Source organism: Tiliqua scincoides, chromosome 4, assembly GCF_035046505.1.
Source record: "Tiliqua scincoides isolate rTilSci1 chromosome 4, rTilSci1.hap2, whole genome shotgun sequence".
NCBI lineage: Eukaryota > Metazoa > Chordata > Lepidosauria > Squamata > Scincidae > Tiliqua > Tiliqua scincoides.
The window spans coordinates 133,363,795-133,388,010 of NC_089824.1; the positions used below are offsets into that span (position 1 = coordinate 133,363,795).

The following is a 24,216-nucleotide window of genomic DNA, read 5'->3' on the forward strand; positions in this document are numbered from 1 at the left end:
ACAATTTTTGGCATCTGTGGGGGTTCTGGGAACAGAACCCCTGCCGATGCTGAGGCAGAACCTGTAAAGCTTTTCAGCCCAGCTGGGGTATAGAGGTTACACCCTGCTTCTCCACATTCTTCAGTAAACCTGATGCTCACCCACCATCATCCCAGATGCAGATCTGGAACTATGGGTGCAATCCAGACCCGTGCTTGGGCTAGCACAAGTCCCTTGCGCAGTCCAAAGAGTGTTGCAAAAGTGCCATACAGCTGTTTTGTGCCACTCCGGTGGCAGTTAGGCCAGTGTCGACCTCCTTGCATCATCGCGGGCCCCAGGGAAGATGGCTTTGCGCTGACCAAGCTTGGCTGGTACTGGGGTCTGGGGAAGGCAGGGAGGAGGCGGGAGGGAGGCATTCTGGAGTGGGGGGGCAGATGTTCATGGGGTGGGCAGGCAGTTATGTCGGATCCTACCCCGTTCCAGGTTGCTTAGATTTACGCTACCTCTTTGAGGTGGCACAAATTCGAGTAGCCCCACTGGGGCTGCCATGGCTTTACCCAGGGTAAGGGGAAGCAATTCCTCTTGCCCCGGGCTGAACCACTTTCAGCCCCAATCCTGCCTCGGATGCAGCACAGGCCCACTCGCCTGCTTGATCTGGGGCAGGTTAGGATTGGGCTGTGTGGGATTTTGTTATCCATTTCAAATGAAGACCTAGTGATTGCCTGCTACTTCAAAGACTTTGTTACCAATCCAATAACCTTCCCTTCATCCACTATGTTTCTAAGCAGCAGAAACACATATTTGACGGTAACTTTTATGATCTAATGCTGTAGGAAAATTGTTAGACTTTGCAAAATGCTGGCTAAATGAACTAGCTAAGAAGCACCTAGTGTTACAACTAGGTCTACACCCTCAGGATACCTATTTCTACGGAGTTTTCCATTATGAGGGCTCCCATTAACTCATGTAGCATAACTTGAATCTGGGCAAACATTTTCTTAGTCTCTAACAAATGCTAGTTGACATCTGAAGCAAAACAATATGTAACTCTAGAAAATTTTTTGATATAACCTAAGATATCAACAGAATACTTTGTGTCTGCAGGTTTTGGAGGTTAATTATATAATGGGTGTTTTTAAAAACCGTAGCTCTCTTTTACAGTTTTTTTTTTTTTTAAATCTGCCTTTCATAGGCAGTTTAAGAGGTGACATCTCTTCTGGAACATTTATCTGTTAAGCACTATACAAATGACACTGGAAAGAGAAAATGCTACTAACACACTGCAAAATCAGGGAAGCAAGAGGAGAGACCACAGTGCATTTAAAGAGAGATAATCAGCAGAGTAATCTTTCTATAGAAATCAGCAGAACAGTTTGAAAATGGGAGTCTTCAAATTACACAGGCGCACAATAGCTAAAACTAAGAACTTGACAATGGAACTGCAAGGGATGTCATATGGAAGTCTGAAGCTACTCCTGAACTTCAGTACAAAAAGTTTCCCTATATTTCAAAAATCAGATGTCATGGAGAGGAGTTCTAACTTAGACTCTTCCTTGACATGTCATCTTTCTAAGTGCAGGGAGTATGGATGTGCACTTAGCAGTAGGGCAGCTACGAGAGGGCACAGCACTAAGTGTTGCAGGGTGCGTCAACATGCTGTGTCAGCTGTCCCTTCCCCTTGCCATCAGACCCATTCCAGGCAGCGACAGCAAAGTGGAGGCATCTCTGATTTGCAGAGGCAGCTCCCGTGGTGTGTTGAAGCACTCTGCAAAACCTAGCGCTGTGTCCCCCCCTTGTAGCGGTGCCACTGGCAATTAGTTATGTGAACCCCATAATTGCAGGGGAGAGACCATTGCTTATTGATAGAGTACATGTTTTGCATGCAGAAGAGCCATGTTCGATTCCTAGTATCCCAAGTACAGCAGAGAAAGGCACCCACCTGAAACCTAAAGAGCAGTGGCGGCCCTCCCAAGCCCCATGTCCTGGGGCAAAGGTCCGAGATGGCGCCTCCCCGCAGGATGCTGCCACTTTCTGAGGCTTCCCTGAGGCTTTAAATTGTTGTTCCAGAAAACTGGAAGCTCAGAGAGGCTTTTGCGGGGTGCTAAAGGCTCGCACCTGGAGCATTTGCCACATTGTTCTTAATGGGAGGTCCGCTGCTGCTGAAGAGCCACTGCTAGCCAGGGCAGACAACACTGAGCTACAAGGAACAATGATCTGACATAGCATGAGGCAGCTTCTTATATTCCAGCCTGGGGTGGTACAACCCAGAAACAGTTCTACTACATCTGCTCTTTGCAAAAATTAGAACTTACTGAGGTTATCTTTCTTTACTATGCAAGCAAGCACAGAACAAAGGCCTGGTCCTGCATCACCTCTCAGCACTCTGGTCAGGACGAACAGATTTAGCATAGAAATTGGCATTGTGGATCATCCAAACGTTCCTGCAACATCAAATAAGCTTGCTAGTTTGATGCCGCATTTACAACCCTGCTCCTTTAAAGCACACCTAAGATGTACAGTTTCAACAACCCCTTGGCTTTTAAAAATAACAGAGTACATCTAATATAAATACACATGTATCGGAGCACAAATATCCGGGACGCAAAAAGAATGGATGCAAACGTCTAATACTGAGACACATTTGACCCGGACACAGTTGTCCAGGATGCAATGGTCCTGTCACTCCATTTTACATTGCAGATACTTGTCAAACTAATTCCTTCAGATATACATTTCTAAGGATCCAACTGCTACATGATATGGTGATGACGAGTTGTTTAGATAACCTCGTGGATGGTAGACCTACTGGCAGTTATATATCACCTAATGGATATATGGAATTCCTCATGCTGAGAGGTACCATGCCTGTAAATACTAGGTGCTGTGGAGGTAACAGTGAGAGGCAGCTCTTGATCACCTGCCCTGTGGTGGGCTTTGCAAGAGCATTTGTTTGCAAAGTAGGATGTTGGTCTAGCTGGACCTTGCTTTCATCCAACAGGATACCTTCCTATGTTCTTTGAATTCTGGTTAAGAAACCACTGCTCTAAAAATGTTTATGGAATCTCTGTTGGTGGCTACACTAATATTCATAGAAAAGCTTCTTGGATGGTGCAGAATGAAACACATGAATGGTATTTGCTTTCAATGTCCTTCAAGCAATGCAAAAAAAGCCAGAACTCATTTTCAATTATTGCAGATCAATGCCTTCTAAGTGCCTTTCCACTATCCAAATTCCACCTCTCAGATTATTCTTTGTCTTGTTCATGATGGTACACCAAGAACATAATCACTTCCTGCTCCTCCTGTGGGATGTCCAAAATTACCTTCAGAAAATTGAATCTGCCTTAATCCTACCCGAAATTTCACAGTACCTAATTACAGAATTGCAATCAATCATTAAAGCAAAAGAGACACCATTTGTGAATTTCACAGCTAATCTTATTGGAGACTCATATCCTAGCAAGGGGCTTTTTAGTCTATGTGCTTGTCCCATTTCAGATTTAATTAAAGCTAACAATTTGCTTAAAGCCTGTCAAATTAAGGGGAAAAATTTCCCAGGGTAGGAAGAAAAATAACTCTTGGCTCAGGTTCTGCAGAATGTATTTCCTTGCTCCTCAGGAAACTTGACAGTAAGAACACAGCCAACAACCTCGACTATTGACAGCTGTCAGAAGCGACAGAAAAGGGGAGCTCCTAAAGCCAGACTAATAATTTCCATAGTTAAGCGTGCAGTCTCTTATACCTGCGTGCAACTGAAGACACTTAAAAACCTGCTCCTACTGCCTTCTTGGCTTATTTCTCATTTTTACACCTTATGCCTTTCTCTTTTGCAAATACATAATTGCTCCTGAAGAGGTCATTTCAGAAACATCTTTCCTGTGTAAGAACATAAGAAGGGCCTGCAGGATCAGGACCTTCTAGTCACACCATGGCTTCAAAGAGGCTCACAAACAATTGCTCCCCTAGTGTTTTATCCCAATGTTAAATGTGCAGATGTTTTGTACCATTGAACACATTGAATCACTGATAGGTCAATCCTCAAGAATTGTCTAGATCAGTGTTTATCAAACTGTGGGCTGGGACCCATTAGGTGAGTCGTGAGCCAATTTCAGGTGGGTCCCCATTCATTTCAATATTTTATTTTGAATATAGTAGACTTGCTGCTACCATGGTATGTGACTGCATTTGAGGAAATGTTACAGACCTGTACTTTTAATAAGCTACTATGCATATTCTTTTAACAATGATAGTAAATGGGACTTACTCCTGGGTAAATGTGGGTAGGATTGCAGCCTAGGTTTGTTAAAAAATTTCCTGCTTGATGATGCCACTTCTGGTCATGATATCACTTTTGGTGGGTCCTGACAGATTCTCATTCTAAAAAGTGGGTCCCAGTGCTAAATGTGTGAGAACCACTGGTCTAGACCTTGTAAAAAGACCTTTGCTAGTTGCTTTCACCATATGGTAGTTTATTTCATATGTTCCACAAGCTGAGAGAAAAAAAAAACTGTTCTCTAATATTTAATTTAACCAAATCTTTCCCAAAACTTCAATGCACTAAAGGGTTCTAATCTGGTTAAATAGGACGCTACCTCTGTGACCCACATTTTGGGAAATCCTGAACTATTTAACCAGATTGCATAACCCACCTAGCATAGCTCCCAGTAAGGTGGGTGGCATTTGGTATGCTGCCTCTTGTGCCAGGAGGTCTTGGGCCCACTTTGGAGACGGATCAGCAGTGGATTGAATTTTAGGTTCCATGTTATTTTGTTGAATATCTCCAGAATGTTCAAGAAAACACTCCAGGAAACACTCCCCTCCAAATTAATTCTAGTGCAGGCTAGAGGTCCATGTTCTCTTGACACATCTGAATTCTGCTAGTATAGTTAAGGCCAAAAGCAGACCTCATCCTATTGTGATGTGTTTTCATGCTTCAGTACATTAAAATTCCATCAGAACTTCTGTAAGACTTTCTCTCTCACACACACAAGGGAATACCTACAGGCACACAGTTCTTTTGCTTACAACAAAGCTGACACAGCACCACATAAATAGAATACTCCCCTTGAGGATGCCATCTCAGTTTCTAACAGATTTGAGGTGATAACATGTAATAGAGCAGTACTTTCTTCTAACTCTTGAATCTTTTAGCAATCCTAAGACTGCATCTTCTAACCGCAAGCCTACAATCACTGTCTGATGCCATTCTTTCAGGAAACTTAAAAGATGGAAACAGGAAGGAAGACAGATGCTTCTGCAGAGGGCTCTTCAACTCACATTAGCACAAATTCCATGATGCGTGTTTATAGTTATAAAATGCATTCGTATCTGACCATCAACTCTAGGTCTGAGTAAACTTAACCCAACGAACTGAACACAGGACACAATTCTGTCCAACTTTCCAGTGGCTGATGCAGCCCCAAAGTAAGGAAACAAATGTTCCCATACCTTGAGGAGGCCTCCATGACTGTACAACCAGCACAGGATGCAGCACATGTCCCACTGGCACAGCATTGACACTTGAAAATTGGATAGAATTGGGCCCATAGTCAACCATGTATGGCAATCAACTGGGATCCCAAGAAATCTTGTGCTTTTTCTACCTGATTGAGAGTGTAAGTCCCTGGCAAGTTACAAGACTTGGCTGTATTTTCATTGTGCAAATTCTATAGGTTTGGTCTACTCATTTTTGTTGTTGTACTAGTTATTTTTCACATTTTTATACCGCCCTTTTTTCAAGGAGCTCAGGGTGGTTTACATGGTTCCTTCCCTCCTTTTGTCCTCACAACAGCCCTGTGAGGTAAGTGAGGCTGAGAGATAGTGACTGATAGTGAATTAGAAATCAGCCCTATGTTGAACATCTGTGCCAAAAGGCTGGACCACGGCTTTATGGGCATGAATGACTCCTCAAGTGGTGCTGCCCATGAATGTGTGAGCTACACCCTCTTAGATAATCTTTACAAAACTTTGTATTAAAACTTAGAGCTCAGACAAATGTGGAACTACACATTTCCAGCACACTGAAGCAAGATTATAGACTCATCCAGCAAAGCTATGCACTTACTCAGAAATTAACCAACAAGACAAAGACAAAAACACTCACAAGCCATGGGGGGGGGGGGAGGTTCATATGAGAATGTACACTGATGTTTATAGTGATGTCACCAAAGTTGACAATTATATAATTCAGCATATGATTTTGCCCAGCTTGAACGTCTTATGAATTAAACTTCATTTATTATAAATTTTTCCCTACCTCGAAATATAAAATGGATTCCACAATTATTATTATTATTATTATTATTATTATTATTATTATTATTATTATTATTAACTGTATTTATATACCGCTTTTCAATGGAAAGTTCACAAAGTGGTTTACAGAGAAAATGAAAGAAACAACTAATGGCTCCCTGTCCCAAAGGGCTCACAATCTAAAACAATACAAAAGAACACCAGCAGATAGCCACTAGAAAATACACATGCACAATTTGTGTCCAGGTTGAGAAAGCAGCTTTATAGGAGCATGTGCAGAAAATTGCAGCCCTTTATTCTGTGTGAAACAGTTCTGAAATTCTCTTTGAAATTCTTGATTTCTGTGAAATGCATAAATTGCTAAACGAGCTGCTCTGTAGGCTCATGACCAGTCTTTTAATGTTGACCACTTACTCTTGATGAAACTCTTATCTATCACTGTGAAACACAGCCAAACAACCCAACAAAGCACTTTTTGTTTTGTGACTATCTTCTGCATTTAGGTCAATTCTCTGGACTGCGGCTAGGTGTCATGCATGCAAATTCAAAACCTCTTGTTCCTGCTACAATTATTGATTGCCACCTGCAACGAAAAACTGCAGAGGAATGTTGAACATGTTCTTGAATGTGCTCTCTGTCTACATGGGACAACTTGGTCAAACTGAGTGCACACTCTAGGTCTAGGGTTTCTCTGGTTGATGTGCAATTGGTCCTCAGTAACCACAGGAATCCATTCCCAGACCCCTCCCCCATGGATACCAAAACATGTGGTTAATGAAATACACGGTTTGACCTCATAAGACCTCTGGCCATGACTGGAAATTACTTCCAGTCACATCCAGAGGTCTTCTGAGGCACGAGGAAGCTGAATGCAGCCTCCCCACAAGATTTTTCTTAGCAAAAAACCAGAAGGGCTCCAGTAGACCTTTTGAGGCACAGGAAGGCCATACACAGCCTTAATGAGCCTCACAAGACCACCAGGATGCAATTTCTGGTCGTGTTGGGGGGGGGGGGTCCTCTGAAGTCTTCCAATGTAGGGTTGGGATCTGTGTTGAGTCAAACCTATGGATCACAAACTTGTGGATAATGTGAACTCACTGCCTTCAAACTTTGACCATTCACTCTCATTATACTCACACCTTTTCACGTTAGTGGTCTGAAACCACTCCATTAGGCTAAACAGTAGGAAATTTAAACAAGCTCCATGGGCAAAAATGGAAGCCCCGAAGCCCTTCTTGTCCCAAGGGAGACCACGAATAAAATCCTCACCATCTATACCAGGGGTGTCAAACTCATTTCATACAGTGAGCCGAATAGCATTTATGATGCCTGCTGGGGGCTGGAAGCGATGTCATTAGGTAGGAAGTGATGTCATTAAAAAAAGTCATAACCAGAAATAAGCACTTTTTTCTCATTTTGGAACACATGAGCTGCAAATGACAGAAGAGAAAATATGCAAATCTTGATCATACTTCAAGATATGGGAGAGTACAGTTATCATTCAGGCTGCCCTTTCAGCAGTAAAACCTCAGCACTGCTCAGCAGCTAAGACGTCAGGGACTGGATAGAAAGTTTCCGTGGGCTGCATCCGGTCCCCAGGCCCTATATTTGACACCCTGATCTATAATGCTAACTGCATGTCCTTGGGTGAATCACCATTTCTCAGCAACCTTACAAAGTTGTCGTAAGGATAAACATGGGATAATCGCCCCCCCCCCTCCGTTTGCTACCTTGAACATTTTGTAGATAGGGCAAGATACAAAAGTAAACAAATTCATGGTAAAACAACATTAAATAGGAGTTCACAAAAGAGGCTTCAGAGAGCTTCTCTTAGTAAGGAGAAGGAAACCAGTTTAAGAACTCTCGATGCAATTAGCATATAGAATTTCCCAGCTATTCTTTGACCTTGCCTTCAACTTTTTTTGTCATTCATTAAAGGGTACACTTTCAAAGCAGTGCATAGGACTTTGATGAGTACGTTCTGCTAAGGAGGAGAACTCCCTTGCCTTTCTTTGATCAGAACACACACATTCACCTCCTGACACCCACTTGTCTTCTGTACTGGTGGGTAGAAGGATTTTGAGAAATGGGAAATGAACGAGATAGACTCCCTTAAAAGTAAGTTATAAAGTGTGAGCCTATGCATATCCATATATGCATACCCTATGCATACCCATATATAAAACCAACTGGAGAGAAGGGGAGTGTCCAGTCTCAGTCACTGATATTACAGCAACTGGGAGTTGACAGCTCAGCTCCTAGTTCAAGCAAGACATTTGTACAGCCAGACTGTCCGGAATTAAGGTGCAGCATCTTTATTCATCTGCATGGACGATCAATTAAAAAAATGGGGGCCCTGTTATTATTGATTTCCTTTCTGACAACCTTGTGGGGTTTAAAAGTCCAAGCTCCATTACCAGTGTGACATGTAAAGGCTTCATTGCACTTGAGTAACATTGTACGAAGAGTGTCATGACTTCCATAGGTGAGCTGCAGCCCAATCGCTCACATTTAAGTTCCACTCTGCGGTGCCTTAATGGAGACAGATTTCCACCCTTCTTCCAATCATACTAACTGCTCCTGGACAGAACCAAGTTACTCTGAATTAGGTCTGTGCTTTTATGTCATGGTTGAACTGAGATGTCAGAGCACGAATCATTGCCTGTGCTGTGAGAAATAGTGGCTGTTACTGAGAAAATGTAAAGCACCAGGGCACGACCAAGTGGGTGTTTCCAAACCTCTGGACTGTTTAAGCCAGAAGTGGTGCTTTGTAAACTGGGTTTAGGCAGGGAACAGGGGCTTGAAATCCACAGAGCAGATGTAGTACAAGCATATATTTGAAAAGAGGAAGGTTATATATAATGTGTGTGCATGCACTCTAATAATTACTTATGTGCACCAGGGCATCTCTTTGGATTTACCCATGCTGCTGTACAGCATTGACTGTCAGGTTTATAAGGTGTTTCAAACAATCTCTGCACTGCCTTAGCATACCCCATGCATGTACAACAATAACATTCTTTGTCAAAACAGCTTCTATCATCACCCTACTAGATGTCAAAGATTTAGGGCCCAATCCTATCCACCTTTCCAGCACTAATGCAGCTGCAATGCAGCTTTGACATAAGGGAACAAACATTCCCTTACCTTGATGAGGCCTCCATGGCTGCCCCCCCCCAACTGCAGGATGCAGTGCACGCCCCCTTGGCATGGCTGCATCAGTGCAGGAAAATTGGATAGGACTGGGCCCTTAGGGCCCAGTCCTATCCAATTTTCTAGTGCTGGTGCAGCTGTGCCAATGGGGTGTGCGCTGCATCCTGTGGTGGGGAGGCAGTCACAATGGCCTCCTCAAGGTATGGAAACATTTGTTCCCTTACCTTGGGGTTGCATTGCGGTTGCACCAGTGCTGGAAAGTTGGATAGAATTGGGCCCTTAGTCCCCACACTTTGTACTATTTCTTTCTTTCTCTTTGGCCTCCTGGTGGAATTTTTGCTTATATGCTGCCCTCATAGATTATTTTTAACCATATTTTAATGTGACAATTCTGCAAAACTCATGCAACACCTGTCCTCATTACAACAGAGTCTACAAGGACTGGACATTCTACAAGGATTGGAAACCCCTCAGAGGTTTCCACACCACACAAGTTCTCCAAGAGTGTTCTTAAATGGCTGGGCCACACATGGCTCACCACCGAAACCTGCCCCAGAGATCAGTATCCATATCTAGCTCACAAAAGAAGAAATTTGGGTAGGACAGAATTTTACTGGGTTAATAAACCCTTCCTTATCAGTTCCTTGTTACTACTGTTGGCATCCTTCAGTCTCGGAAGACTATGGTATCGCACTCTGAATAGTGTTCTGGAACAGAGTGTCCTCTCCAGTCCGCGAAGTCTGGGTAAAGTAGATATGGAGGATAGACTGTTATCCATGCAGCAAATCCCCCCTCTCCACGTCACTGAAATGGTCCAATGGAAAGGCAGAAGCCAATATGGCTGGCTCCAGCAACATCGCAGGAGTTGCCAGAACGTGACTGTGTTCAGCCATGAACTGCCTCAGGGACTCCGGCTCTGGATTTTGCCTCGAGGTTGACTCCTGAAGCCTTTTCCATAACTGGATGTAGCCACAAGGCAGTGGAGGTTTGGGATCAGAATTTTCCTTCTCTCAGATGAGCTGTCTTCCCAGGCTAACGAGTCCCATCTACCCGGTGGCTGTTCAGTCGCCTCTTACGACAAGTACAGCCAAACTGAGGGCCTATTCTTATCCCCAGCCCTCAGGGGAATCCTTGTTACTAGTAATATTTCAAACCTATTGAAAAAGCTAACTATGTCAACTTTGAATTGGCACAAGGTACTGCTCATCACAGTGTTTGCTCACTTCTACTTTTAGTTTAAACTAGTTTGGTATTTAAAGCATTACAAATGCAAACATTATTTGACATTCATAATATATACAGTATGTCTGTCATGCAATAAATGCACATGTGGTCCTGACATCTTGTGTGGTGATGACTTTCTGCCTTAAACATGAAGGGAGGGGACCAAAGTCCTGTTGGTCATAACTGGCTCTGCATCATAACACTTTTGCAAATAACATGATTGAAAAAAATCACTCAGATCTCCTTATTAACAGGACTTGCCCATGATTTGTAAGCAAAGCTGAGAAGGAAAATCTCTTTGAAGACCAATTCTCTCCATGAAAACCTCTTTATATTGAATGAAGTTAAATACATTTAAGAAAGTGAAATGGAAATGTTCCATACTGACCACTACACACAGAGTTGAAAACAGTAATAAGAGGGTTGTAGGCAGCAAGCAAAATCCTGGTCTGAAAGGTTTTGAGATGTCTTATTCAGAAGCCTTTGCAATTATTACCTGTTCTCACTTAGACACAGGCTTTAAAAAAAAAAAATTCCCTCCCAGGAAAAATAATTCAATTTGTTTTGATGGCTGAAGTCTTTGTTTTTTTAAATTCAAATTTCATGTGTTTCATGAAATTGTAAATTCCCAAGTAACTCAACAATAGGTTAACATGACACAATGTAAGGGATGACATGCAAATGGTGCTCTTAAAAACTGTGACAGACCAGTAAAAATTGTAGCAACTGTCATTTATAGCTATTGATTTCACTGTTAACGTTAAAGGCCCAGATTCAATCATTATTCTCTTTGGTTGTCAAAGGTTAATAATAGTTGGATTTTGGATTGAAGGAAGGAGGCAAAACATTGCCAGGTGAAAACAGCAAATTGTTTCCTTTTGAAGCAAAGTCAATACACAGGTCTAATTTTTTTTTCTTTGTAGTGCCAGATTTTAGCACAAGGAAGGGCAAGCAAACCAATTATATGCGTCATTCAAGTTCACTGATTCTTCAGATGCCCCACTAATTTGACCTCTTCCATCTCAATCATTGAATATTAGTTCACTATCCCACTGAAAAAGTCAATTCTTGTGTATTATCCATGTGAAATACCTACTTTGGGGAAGGGCTCCAAATATTACTAGTTCCTTGGTTCAGTAGCCCAAAATCTCCACTTAAAGAACATCAAGTGACAAGATGTTCTCCATTTCTTCAGCTCACAGTATCTTTTAATACTGTTTTATGCTGGAACTACTAGACACAGGTTATGGTGATGCCACCTGGCCTGGATGCCTTTAAAAGGGGATTGGACAGATTTCTTGAAGAAAAGTCCATCACAGGTTACAGGCCATGAAAAGTAGGCTATCTCTGAATGCCAGATGCAAGAAAGTGGCAACAGAATACAGGTATCTTGCTTGTGTGCTCTCTGAGGCATCTGGTGGGCCACTATGAGATACAGGAAGTTAGACTAGATGGGTGTTTGGCCTGACCCAGCAGGGCTCTTGTTAAATTCTTATGTGCATGCCTGCCACAGTATCCACATCCGTCCATGCAGTGGTATTCCCACCATGTGGTCTTCCCTTCTATCTGACTATCCCTCTTTACCTTAGGTAAATTGCTCACGTTAGAGAGTGCGTGCTGTGAAGACTCCTTGGAATGCAGATAATTTTCAACCCACTTCAGACTGGGTCAAACCGTGGATACTCTAGGGTTCAATTCAAAATGGATCCAAAGGGGTTGGCACCTAAAGTCAATTGTCCTCTCACACAACTATTGGCATTCATTGCATTTCTACAAATCATATGGACCCAATTTATACATTCACTGTGACATCCAGTGACTCTGACCTTAGTTATGCCATAGATAAATGCAAAAGAACAAACAAATGAACTAGAAAACTATTTTTAAATGATGGCCAATGACAACCATAAGGGGGGAAAAAAAGCCTGTCTCCCAAATCTTACAGGGCAAAACATTTTATCATGGCCCTTTCTATAAGAGCAAAACACTATTTTTCCTATCACTGTACAAAAAGGTGGTATGTGGCATGATTAAACAATATTTCAACTCTTTAGTTCATGCAGAGGTTACCTGCCAGAGGGCACAAAGGTTTGATTAGGTTTATGTCGTACATGAGGAATTTCAAAAGAAACACATACACCTTCTCTAATATATGAGAGCTGCACCTACAAATGGCTTTGTTCTTGTAGCCAGGTATGGAAGATTTTAGTCCCTTTCCTGTTATAAATAGGTAGAAAAGAATAGGTGACGCATGAAAACATCAGTCTCTCAAATGATCCAGAGGTGAATGAAAGAGCCTAAGGATTATGCATTGGATAGACCTTCCATCTTTACAGGGTTTGGGAACCATATAAGTAGTTGGCCATGTCTTACCAGTCATAGCACAGAAAGAAAAAATAAAACACAAAATGATTTTAAGGCTTTGAAACCACTTTATAGGACCATTTTAAGAGTCCATCTAAGTAACTGTCCTGCACTGAATGAAGACATGTACTATGAGAAATTCATGAGGTATGAAGAGAGACACATTCAGACTAGGTAAAGAGGTATCAGTCTGCAGAGTCTGCACAAAATAAAGAGGCATTCTTTTCTATTGAGGTTACACTGATGTATGTGTGCATTTGTGTTCAGGAGCAAAACTCACTGGGTCGCTTTGAGCCAATCACTCTCTCCCGCAGGGTTGTTGAGTGAAGGCAAAAGGGTGGGATAAAAATGTTATTAAACTCAAAAGAATCTATTAAGAACAGGGAAGAGTAAAGACTCTTGCCTTGCCAGTAAGTATTTTTCCACCTGAAAACAACAATACCACAGCACTTACTGGATTCTACAAAGATATTGGACAAACAAATCCAGAATTGATTTATGGCCCAGTCCTATTTAGCTTCCTTCGTGACAATAAGTCACTGCCAGTACAGCTTCCACTGTATCCCACAGGAAAGGTTTGGCTACTGGAGGTTTCCTTGGGGTATGCCTCAGCAGCTGCTATGGGTCAACTCAGACATGTGCCAGCTTGATCATTGGTGCAAGTTCATATTGACCCAAGAAGACAGATCAGGACCTGGAAGGGATTGGGATCTGGCAACTGGCGCCACTGATCCTGCCCCCCCTCACAAACTTGAGATACCCTCCACCCAACCCCATCACTGCCCCATTCTGCCCACCTCTTCCCCATTTTATCACCTGTGTGGGCTTACATGCTCCAGCGGGTCTCCATAGATTCAACCGTGTGCTCAGGATGGCTCCAGCCCTCCACCAAACACTCTGGTAGCATGTACTGCCAGAGCACACTTTATGGCTGCTTTGCAGCAGACAGCACCAGTGAAACATGCATGCTTGGGCTGCCCACACCTGTTTTGCTTTTAAAGTCTGTCTTTGAGCCTATTCATTCTTTACGTGGCAGATGCACCTGCTGCATGTATGCTGCAGTAACCATGGTAAATGCAAGACTGGAGGTCAGAGCTATGGCCAGTTGTGTCACTTCAGGACACCTCTAACCCATCTCCACCTCAAATGCTTACACTGTAGGCCAACACTGGTATACACTGGTATGTGTAGGCTTACACTGGTATATGCACCACAGACACTAATATTACATAAATAGTGATCTGGTCTAAGAATAGCAACTTTTTTGTTCTCTGAATCTAGAATCTCCAAGATAACATTCTTATTTTTGGGAATTCAATATAAGAGAAGAAATTCAATGGGGGAACGAATAACAGTGTAGGAATAAAACAGATCTGGAAAGGAGCTGTTGCTGAAACAAAGACACAGAACTAAATGAGTTATTGGTATATTCTAGTTACAGTAGTAATTTTGTCCTTGCTAGAAAGCAACAGCAGGAGAGGAGATTACAGAAAGCAACAGGGAAAAATGGAAAACAGATGCCCAGGAGGCAATGGGAAAGAAAAGCAGTTAAAACAGCAGAAAATAAAAATGGACTAAAAAATTATATATGACCTAGAAAAAATAAGACAAACAAATAAAAAAATATTTTAACAAGAACATCAGAAATTGAAAGTTTCTGTATAGAAAATATTAGGGTTGAGGGTCTATTCACGTGAACCTTCTTTGTGTTTGTTTTGAGCTAGGTTAAGTTTTTTTGTCAGTCAATCCCAGTCAAACTAGCCTATGCTCCTGTCTGTATGAATAATTTCCATCAGTCAATCAATCACTTATTGCTTTGACCACAGGTCACAACAGAATCAAGTACAGAGAGCCACAATATAAGTTAACACACAAAAAGTGTAATAATTTCATTGTACAAATGGATTACCAGTGTCCTTGTTGATAGCTTTATGCATAGCTGCTGTTGAGCATGACTAATTTGCAAAAGAATGAACATGGCCAGCCATGCACATTAAGGCATGTTTAATCACTCACTTACACACACGGCATTCTGTGCACTGACGGACCGCAAAGGACCTGCCAAACCGGGTAAGGCCATGCAGGGGATGGAATGGAGTAGGGGGAGGATGGAGGAGGGTGCAACAGGGTGGTGATGGGGTGGGGAGGAGAGCGAATAAGGCAGCGAATTTCAATCTTTTTAATCTCGTGGCACACTGACAAGGCACTAAAATTGTCAAGGCACACCAGCAGGTTTTTGACAATTGACAAGGCACACCATGCTGACAGTGGGGTGCTCACATTTCCCATTGGCCCTACTAATAAATGACCTTCCCCCAAGTTATTGTGGCACACTCATGGCACACCGATGTGCCACGGCACAGTGGTTGAAAATGGCTGAGATAAGGCCTGGGAGGGGGTGGGTTCGGCAGCTGCGGTGCATGCCAAATCCTGTTCCCCCTCCTGGGCCTGATCCATCTTCCCAAGTCAACATACAGCTGATTCAGGATTGGGTTGATCCACCAGACTGGCCTGGGTACTCTGGGTAGCCTAGAGTACGGTAGCAAAGGTTCCCTTTTGCTGAGGAGGCCTTCCAAGGGATTCAATAGAACCTGGGCTGGGAGTTACGATTGGGCTGTAAATCTCTAGCCTTCTCTAGCCTCTAGCTTAGTCTAGCTTAAATCAGTGATTATTTCCCCTTTCCTTCTCCATTCAGTGGATAAGGTAGATACTTGTTATTCTTCTGGAGAGGTTCTTTAAATATTTGAGACAGTCGAGATATCGCCTTCTTCTCTAGACTGAACATGCCATTCCTGTGGCCTTTTATAGAATTTGGCTTCAAGACTCTACACTATCACTCTGTGTAAAAATTACTGTATCCAGAGTTATTAACTTGTAGTGGTGGTGGTGGTGGGAAATAAAACACTCAGTTAAAGCTTGTGCTTCGGGAGCATGAGCCCAGTTTACAGCGTCCAAATCTGTAGGTCTTCAGAGGGTTTTTTTTTGTGATAACTGACACCCACCTTCAGAAGCACATTTGGTCTCTCTTTTGTTTCATGCAGCAATACCATAAATGCAGGAGCAAATTCAGAAGAAAAGGCAAATGTACAGTCAATGCAGCTTTTATGTTACTGCTAGGAGATTTTAAAAGCAGGTGATCGAAGCCTCACAATGTGCAAGTCATCTAAAACTTTCAAAACTTGTCAATATCATTCGGAAACGCTTGTTTCCCTGCATCCTAGTTCAAAATGTAAGCTGTACAGTTTATTTTCTGGATGATCCTCCACACAATTGCACAAATGCTACTGTGATTGTTTCTGTGATATGAACAGATACACAGAATATACAGAATAAGCAGATGGTGTGTATGATCCATTAGGACTCAATTCCCACCAGATACTTTTAACAAGAAAAAAAAAAAGAAAAATGGGAGACAGCCTTTATTAGATGAAAAGATAATCATGTAGATGAGAAACCATGGATACATTGTTCCCTAAGCATGCCCAGTTACCCCAACTGCGTGCAGGCATGAATGCAAATCTGATAGGAAGTAGACAGCTAGATATAAAAGTGACGGTAATGTCACAAATGGTACCAAATAGTAATGATGGAATATACAATGCAAAGATATATTTATATCGCTTGAGCCTCAAGCCCTGTTTTCCAGGTGCTGAGGCATTTCTTTGACTGCTGCTTTTTTCAGGTTCAGAGGATCTCATGGATGTTGCTTACAATCCAGCAATGTGTCTCTTTGAAATGATCTCCCTACTCACATGGGCCCTGCAGTGGAATTTCCCAAGTGAGATACCAGAATGGGGAGTGTTACTAGCAAACCGGCTACAGACAAGGGTAACTAAAATATCACAGATACTTAGCCTTGTCTTGCGGCTGATAAGTTTAAAATCAGCTGGACAATTTTATTTTTAACCCTTGACCTCATCTAACCATAACACATCTCACTGAGCAACTATCAATCCTCAGTCCCTGCTAGGTTGCAATTACAGTTCCCATTCAACATGGGATAAATAAGAAAGTCTGGAATTCTCCTATACAGGGAATGTTATTTCATTGGAAAATATCAATAATCTCTGTAATAATTGCAACAGTAAAAACTAGAGCTGTGGAGAGCTCTTATGAAAGGGGAAAATCCCAGCAGGAAGCTCCATTAAAAAAAAATTAAGCTGGTGTGTTTAGATTCTTCTGAAAAGGTAAGAATGGTAGCTTGTTGTTGGAGAAAGGTAAGTATGAATGCTTTCTAAACAGGTTTAAAACAAACTGCTGATGTTGGGGGGTCCTGAAAAATTAATACAGTACAGGTGAATGCTTTCTGATAGAGGATCAAATAGCCCCCCCCCGTTTCTTTGTTTCTAGTCAACATAAATCGTAAAAGGTTTTGCATCCAGATAGAAATCCAAGCTTCCTATGTGTCCTTCCTCCCTACTGCCCCTTTCTTTAGCATAATCTGTTTTCAACTTGCGCCAGCAGAAATAATATATGCAAACCCTGGAAACCTCTAGGATGTGTAGTCAGTGGGGAGCTGCCTTGCTACATATCTTCCAGCTTCAGTAGAATCAAAAATCCAACTGCAGAATTTCAGAGCCCAAGGCTAGGTTGTGGATTTATAAGACCCCTTTGAGAAGCCTGGATCCAGAAGCCAATAATATGACAACATGGTTATTACAGAAACATATATGTAGATAAAGGTAGCCTATTTTGCTCTCCATAGATCACAAACCTTTTCTTTTAATATTTTATGTGCGTCCATTATCCTTTAAATAAATTCTTCATTTAAACTTATTTTGCAGGCTCAGGGAAGCACATTATGGAAATTGGGCCAAACTTAACTTTTAATTTTTCATTCTGAAGGACACTGTGCAAGTCAGTGCACTTTCTGATTGGATTCAAAGAAAAACAAAAAAAACCCAGCTTGTCCCATAGGCTTAGAGTAATGTATGTTACAACATATTCTCCCAAGGCAAAGCATTGTCCAATCATACTTCATTCTAATCTTAGTCCTGCACCCCATCCTAATGCACTCCTAAAGCCCCACCCCGTTCCCATCACTAAGAGCAGTTTTGTCTGCATAGACAAAACTATAAGTGGGGAGAGATTCTCTCCATGATCAGGGATAATAACAACATTATACCGTTAGCAGAAACCAGCTTCTTCACACAGCTATAAAAACATAACCAAATATTAGCTTGTGAACCAACGACTTAGGAACTGAGATAATAGAATGGTTTACAGAACCAAAGGTTTACAAGAGATCAGAGGTTCAAATTCTGTCCCAAAACAGGATCCTTCACAGCACAGCTAGTTTCTAATAACCATAAAATGCCACGGTTGTAGCTAACCTTCTGTAAAATGCCTATGAGCTCAAAAGTTGCTTGTACCGCATTTCCCCAGAGATGCTGGTCAACATTAAGAATGTATAAAGGACAATTCTGTCTGAACATTTTGGAAACATTTGTTATGATATTGCTTCCTGTCAGGCGCATAATGCAATTTTGTCTTGCCATAAAAATAAACGCTTTGTGTAATCTCAGACTCTGTCATTTCCCACATTTTGGGCACTAAATATTTAAACAAGGGGAGATGCGAGAATCCCTAGCTAGCAATCGGCTTCGTGTGCTTTAGCCCTCAAGGTTAGGACTGTTGACGAAAGCAGCACCGCAGAGCTGAAAAGACATGAAAGAGATAGCCATTAAAAGTCCTACCTGCCCACAGGCCAAGCCCATGCCTCTTTCTCCCATGCCGTGTGGACACGACAAATTTAACTCCAGGGCATCTGCTCCAGAAGCCTGTATGATACACAGAAAGAAAATATCAAACATTAACTGCCAAATGGCATACCACATCACTGAAGGTAATTTCCCCAGTGACAACCTGATGTGTAGATAACTCACGCCAGATTCAATGTTTTCCCTCATCAATAGTTATTTTGGTTCATGACTAATTCAAAGCAAAATGTGTTTTGAAGAAACACAACAAAAATGTTTTAAGGAATCCATCTGAGAGAATGCATAATTTTATATTAACAGCTTGCAACCCTTCCTTCCCGACTTACAGTAACTGTGGAATTCAATGAGACTCATTTGACACAAGTTATGCTGAATGAGGCTTTTGGACTGTGCCACTTCAGAATGCAGAGAGGGGAGGTCAGATTGTTGAATGCTTCCCCATAAGAGCATCCTTGGATGTCATAAATCAGCTTTTAAAAGAGTTTCTCAACTGGTGGTACGTGTAGCACTGGTTGTCTGTGAGATGGTGTCTCTTGGTATGCATGGATACCAGCTGCCTGGCAGTGAGACCGTGATGCGATGTGACAAAGTGGTAGGAGGCTTGGAGGGCAGACCTCCTACACAGTTTTCACTTGCTTGGAGAAGCCCACCAACTGGCTGTGAGCCTCTCACCGCTGTTGCATTGCAACCTAGCCCTTGGCCTCCAAACCTGGAAGTAACTGCTGGTGATATCATCCAGAAGTACATATGATAATTTGACCATGGGAAGTGGTTTGTCAGGGTTCGAGCGTTGAGAAACACTATTAACTATTAAACCCTTCTCCCTGATGTGCTAATTCTCTATATGGAGGGAGATGTGCTGCTCTTACATGCGTGAGAATCCAAAAACATTACTTCCCACATGTAGCTTAAACTGGTCAGTCCTGAATTCCATTACCTAACCCTGTGTCATTTAGTCCAGCCCTTCCCCATTCCTTTCCCTTTCCACTTGCAAAAAATTCATTCCAACAATGATGGGTATTTTATTAATTGTCTTGGGTAGCAGCTTGCTACGACCGGTTTCCAAACGCCATTACTTCTACTGCATTCATTTGGTGTTGGTTGTTTGTAGATCAGAAACAATTTTTAGAGTGTTATTACTTCTGTAAATACATTAGCATTCTGCAGGGAAATGAAATCTTTGAGGCAGCAAACTTGGACAGCAGTGCACATGTACCTGGAATTGAATGTTAAGTAAAATATATCTGGGGGCCTACAGCCAAATATTTTGCATTTAAATTTCAGTCAAAATGTGAAATCCAATCCCCTTTTATCAGCAACCCACATATTTGGCCTAGAGAGCCACAGGCTTTCTCCTACATTCACCCCACTTCTCTGGACTCAGAACTCCTCATACTTTTTGGACAGATTTTCAAAGTGCTCTGACAAAAGTTACTGTTGCCACAGCTACTGCACTCTTCCACATACTCCTTTTGTCTCTAGAATAAAAACTGATGGAGGGATTGTTGTAGGTGGGAAACCAAGCAGTCGTGGCCCTTGCTCTTGTGCCACCCCAGGGCACAGGACCACAACATGCTGCCACCTCCCCCCCCCCGGCTACTTACCTCCAGTACAGAGCCTCGCACAACAATCCTGAGTGCTCCAAAAGCCTTCTGAGGCTTCTGCAGCACCCTGAACAGTACTTCTGGTTTTCCAATGAAAACCAGAAGTACTGTTAAGGGTACTCTGGAGGCCTCAGAAGGTTTTCAGGGAACCCATGAACACAGCATGGGGCTTTGCCTGCCCCTGGAACAGCTCCAGAGAGCGGGCAGAGATGGTGGTGCAGCAGGTGAAGGCCGTGCTGCGGCAGGAACAGCAGTGCCACACACACATGTCCTACAGGGTAACTGCTAACTGGGTAAGAGGCACTTTTTCAAGTGGGTGCTCCTCTTTTATTTAGCAGGGGAAGAGTAACTGGCCCACCTCACCCCAGCAGTGTCTGTTCTAGTGGCTGTCTGCTGGTATTCCTTTGCTTCTTTTTAGATTGTGAGCCCTTTTGGGACAGAGAGCCATTAGATATCTGACTTTCTCTGCAAACCGCTTTGTGAACTTTTTGTTGAAAAGTGGTATATAAATACTGTTGTTGTTGTTGTTGCCTGGGGCTTTTGCAGCCCCCATCCCTCCCGGAATGTCCAGGTCCAGATTCAGGACTCCAAGGCTGAATCTGTGGGAGTATATGGGGTATCTGCACGATTCCTCTGCCAGGCAATCCAAAGAGCTGCTTGCCTAGCAGTCAGAATGAGAAAAAGAAAATCCAATTTCACTTCCCATTGTGTACACTAGTGGTGTCCAAACCCCAGCCTGCTGCATGCCAGGATGATCCTTCCAGGCACAGTGGTGATGAAGTCTTAGCGTTCCGCTTTGCAGTCACTGTTCATTGTGCCCGATCTTCACACAGCCTCGTGCCAGGCAGCCACTTCTGCTGCCTGTCACCCCTGAAGGCTCTGTGCCCTGATTTTCCTGGGGGAAGTGAGTGCCCATTGCAAGACTGTGTGAAGATCAGGTGCGATGGACAGTGGCTGTGGTGTAAAATGGTAAGGCTTTGCCACTGCCGCGCCTAGAAAGATAATCCTGGCATGCCAGATCCAGCCCACAGGCCAGCGTTTGGAGGCCCTGGTGTGTACCATGGGAAGTGAAATTTCAAACTACATGCAACTCAAAAAACAAGCAAGAAAACCTCACACAAATATGTTTTTCTCCTACTCTGCTTCTCTGCATGAAAAAGCAAAATGGTATCTTCTGGAGTGACTGCAAAGTTCAATTTCCTAATAAGTTCGACATCAAATGATCTATTTGTTCTCCATGAGTCTGCTATTACCTTCATTTGGTACACACTCAAGTAGACAAGTATATCGGGCAGGTCATGAATGAAAAATATATTGAGCGGACTCCTTTTTCAGTTTATACATATCTAGGGTTAGTGGACAAGGCTCCAAAAGAAGTCTTTTTCCAGCCACTTCATTTAGAAAATAAGCACTGTTCTCCACACATTTAAATACAAAACACATTTGCTGCAAAAATCGAAACAATTGAGCGCTCCAAAGTCTGACCATCTATTTAAAAACTAGTTGGGCTCATGAGTCGGCAGAACTGAGTTGCAAATCTGATTCTGAACCCTCGCACTATTGTTCACAACTGAAATTCAAGTACACCACACTGAGAATACAGGAGGGGAAGAGAGGAAGAAGTTAACCAAACTTCTTCAGAGGTTTATAAAGGTCAGGTTTAATTTCGAGATATGATTAAGTTCAGGAAAAAGGTTTTATTTTATCTGAATGGTTTTTCCCTATCTCTATGAATTATGAAGGAATAATGGATCTATCATGATTAAACGAGCCATGCCCTGAAGATCTTTATTCAGTACTCAGCAAGAGAAACTTCGTGATTTCTAGAGAATTAGGATGCAGGCTTCAGGAAACCTGTGCTTGCAATGAAATCCATTATCTTTGGATGCAGATGAACACTATTAAAATAGGTCCAGCCACGGTAACTGAGCATTCTGCTCCAATGCTGATAACTCCACAGGAAAGGAAAAAGCTTCAGCAAAACTTTACCCCCCCATCCCAGTTTAGAAGCTAAAGGCTATTAATAGGACAGCCTCATTTAATCAAGTACGTTTTTAAGAATGATTTTAATGTAGACAATCCACAATTATGACCTCAAATGAGAGCATTGTTTAAACCAAACTAGGCTCTTGTGGTGAGGCTTGACCCTGTAGAGTACCTTTGGAATGTCTTATCACTTACCCTATAGAAAAGAAATGTCCCTCAAGCAATGTTTGCTCCTCAGCTTACCAATCCCAATGCCTGCCTTGGGATCTGCCATTGGAGGTGCAGGTAGGCACCCCCTCAATGTGTGGTACTTGGGGCAATGTACCCCCCTGTCCCCCTTAGCTACCCCACTGCTTACTTGCCCCTGGTCTTTCTTCTTCCCCTTCCTCTCCTGTTACCACATTTCCCTGATTCTTCAGCCCCTATTCCCCCTGGGTCTCCCTAAGATGCTAACATCTTTCTTCTGCTTCTGTTTGCATCATTTTATGTCTTTTCCTCACAAAGATTTCCTCTTCCTATTTCTGGTGTTTAGGATCTAGTTAAGGGAGTGATTGTTGTGCACACTGCACTACCTTTTCTTTCGATTCCCCTTCCTGATTAGTGTGCTACAATAGAAGCAATCTACTGTTGTACCTATATTTTGCCTCTTTCATTTCATGCCAATTCACTGAGTTATGCCATGAAATGCTGTACATCGTCCCTGTACGTGGTCCCTGCACACACAATATATTTGTGCTGTTTGTGCATGGCACATGTTAACCCTACAGTGTTAATGTTCACCAGGGAAAACCACAACAAAAATCATACGGTTGAATGTTGCCAAGAAATTTCGGTAAGATCCTTCTCAATTAGTTCTAGAACTGGGATACACAGGTACAAAGAAGCACAGGGCACTTATACTTTTATTGGTTGTGTGGAATTTTGGCAGGTCCAGAATATCACTGTGATGCAAGCATGAATATTGCTATGCCCTTGAAATCTACCCTCTGCAGAGGAAGTGTTGACAATTCTATCCCCTCGACATCAGCACCACCAAATCATCAGTAGATGCTAAACATCGTTTTCAATACATAGGAAACAACGGATATTTATAAAGTGCAAACCCCTGAATCCATTGGGCAGTTCTGCAGCTGGTTTAGTCCTACATTAGTGGTATTGATACCCACAGAGTGGTTTAAAATTCAATGGGAAAATTATCTTCACTCAATATCACATACTGATTCTGACTTAGCAAGTCAGGAATAGACTATTCTCTTTTTTCCCCCTTTTATTAAACTTCTGTATTTCTTACACCAAATTAGAATGTGGCTCACATTTTGTTACTGCTGAGCGACGGGAGTGACTTTTGCCTGCTGTGTACCACGGCTCAGAAACGCCAAAGAGACTGATCGTGGAAAATGCTATCCATCATCTTCATCAACCCTTCCCCTTCCTGTTGAGCTTCACAACCTATGCATGTGGGGTTGTTGTTATTTTTGTTATTTACGTCCATGACAAGTTGACCTTTACTGTGCCTGGGCTGGCATCCTGCAGAGACTAGACTATACACCCTCTAGGGCTTATGCACCTTGGAAGGTCACAATATTTGGCAGTGAGATCGTTTTCATTTCTTTTTTTCATGTGGGCCCCCTTAACACAAGAGGTTTTATTTATAAAGTTTGTAAAATTAGCATGACTTCAGTGCTTCCAGAACAATAATAAACCAGATTAAAAGAAAAAAAATAGAAAGAAATTATATACTAAAATGCAACAAAGCCCTGTCATTCAAATGTATTTAAACCAAATTATATGATGACCAATTGAAAAGGTATTTAAACAGAATTCTACAAGATATACTATCCACTCATTTCAGAAGACAGCTGCAATTCTGTATGGCTGCACCACTCGAGAGATCTCATCAGCAAGGGCAACCATTTTAGATGTCATTAGTG

The 24,216-nt window shown here is 42.3% G+C and overlaps 1 protein-coding gene across 3 annotated transcripts in view; it reads right to left on the bottom strand.

The window, feature by feature from the left end:
- The window catches only part of DPYD (dihydropyrimidine dehydrogenase), a 533,115-nt gene that overhangs the window by 134,292 nt on the left and 374,607 nt on the right, over positions 1-24,216 (bottom strand). For all 3 annotated transcript variants that reach the window (XM_066623608.1, XM_066623607.1, XM_066623609.1), the window contains one exon: positions 18,672-18,755. In XM_066623608.1, the coding sequence (XP_066479705.1) occupies positions 18,672-18,755 (84 nt within the window). The remainder of the gene's footprint in view (positions 1-18,671; positions 18,756-24,216) is intronic.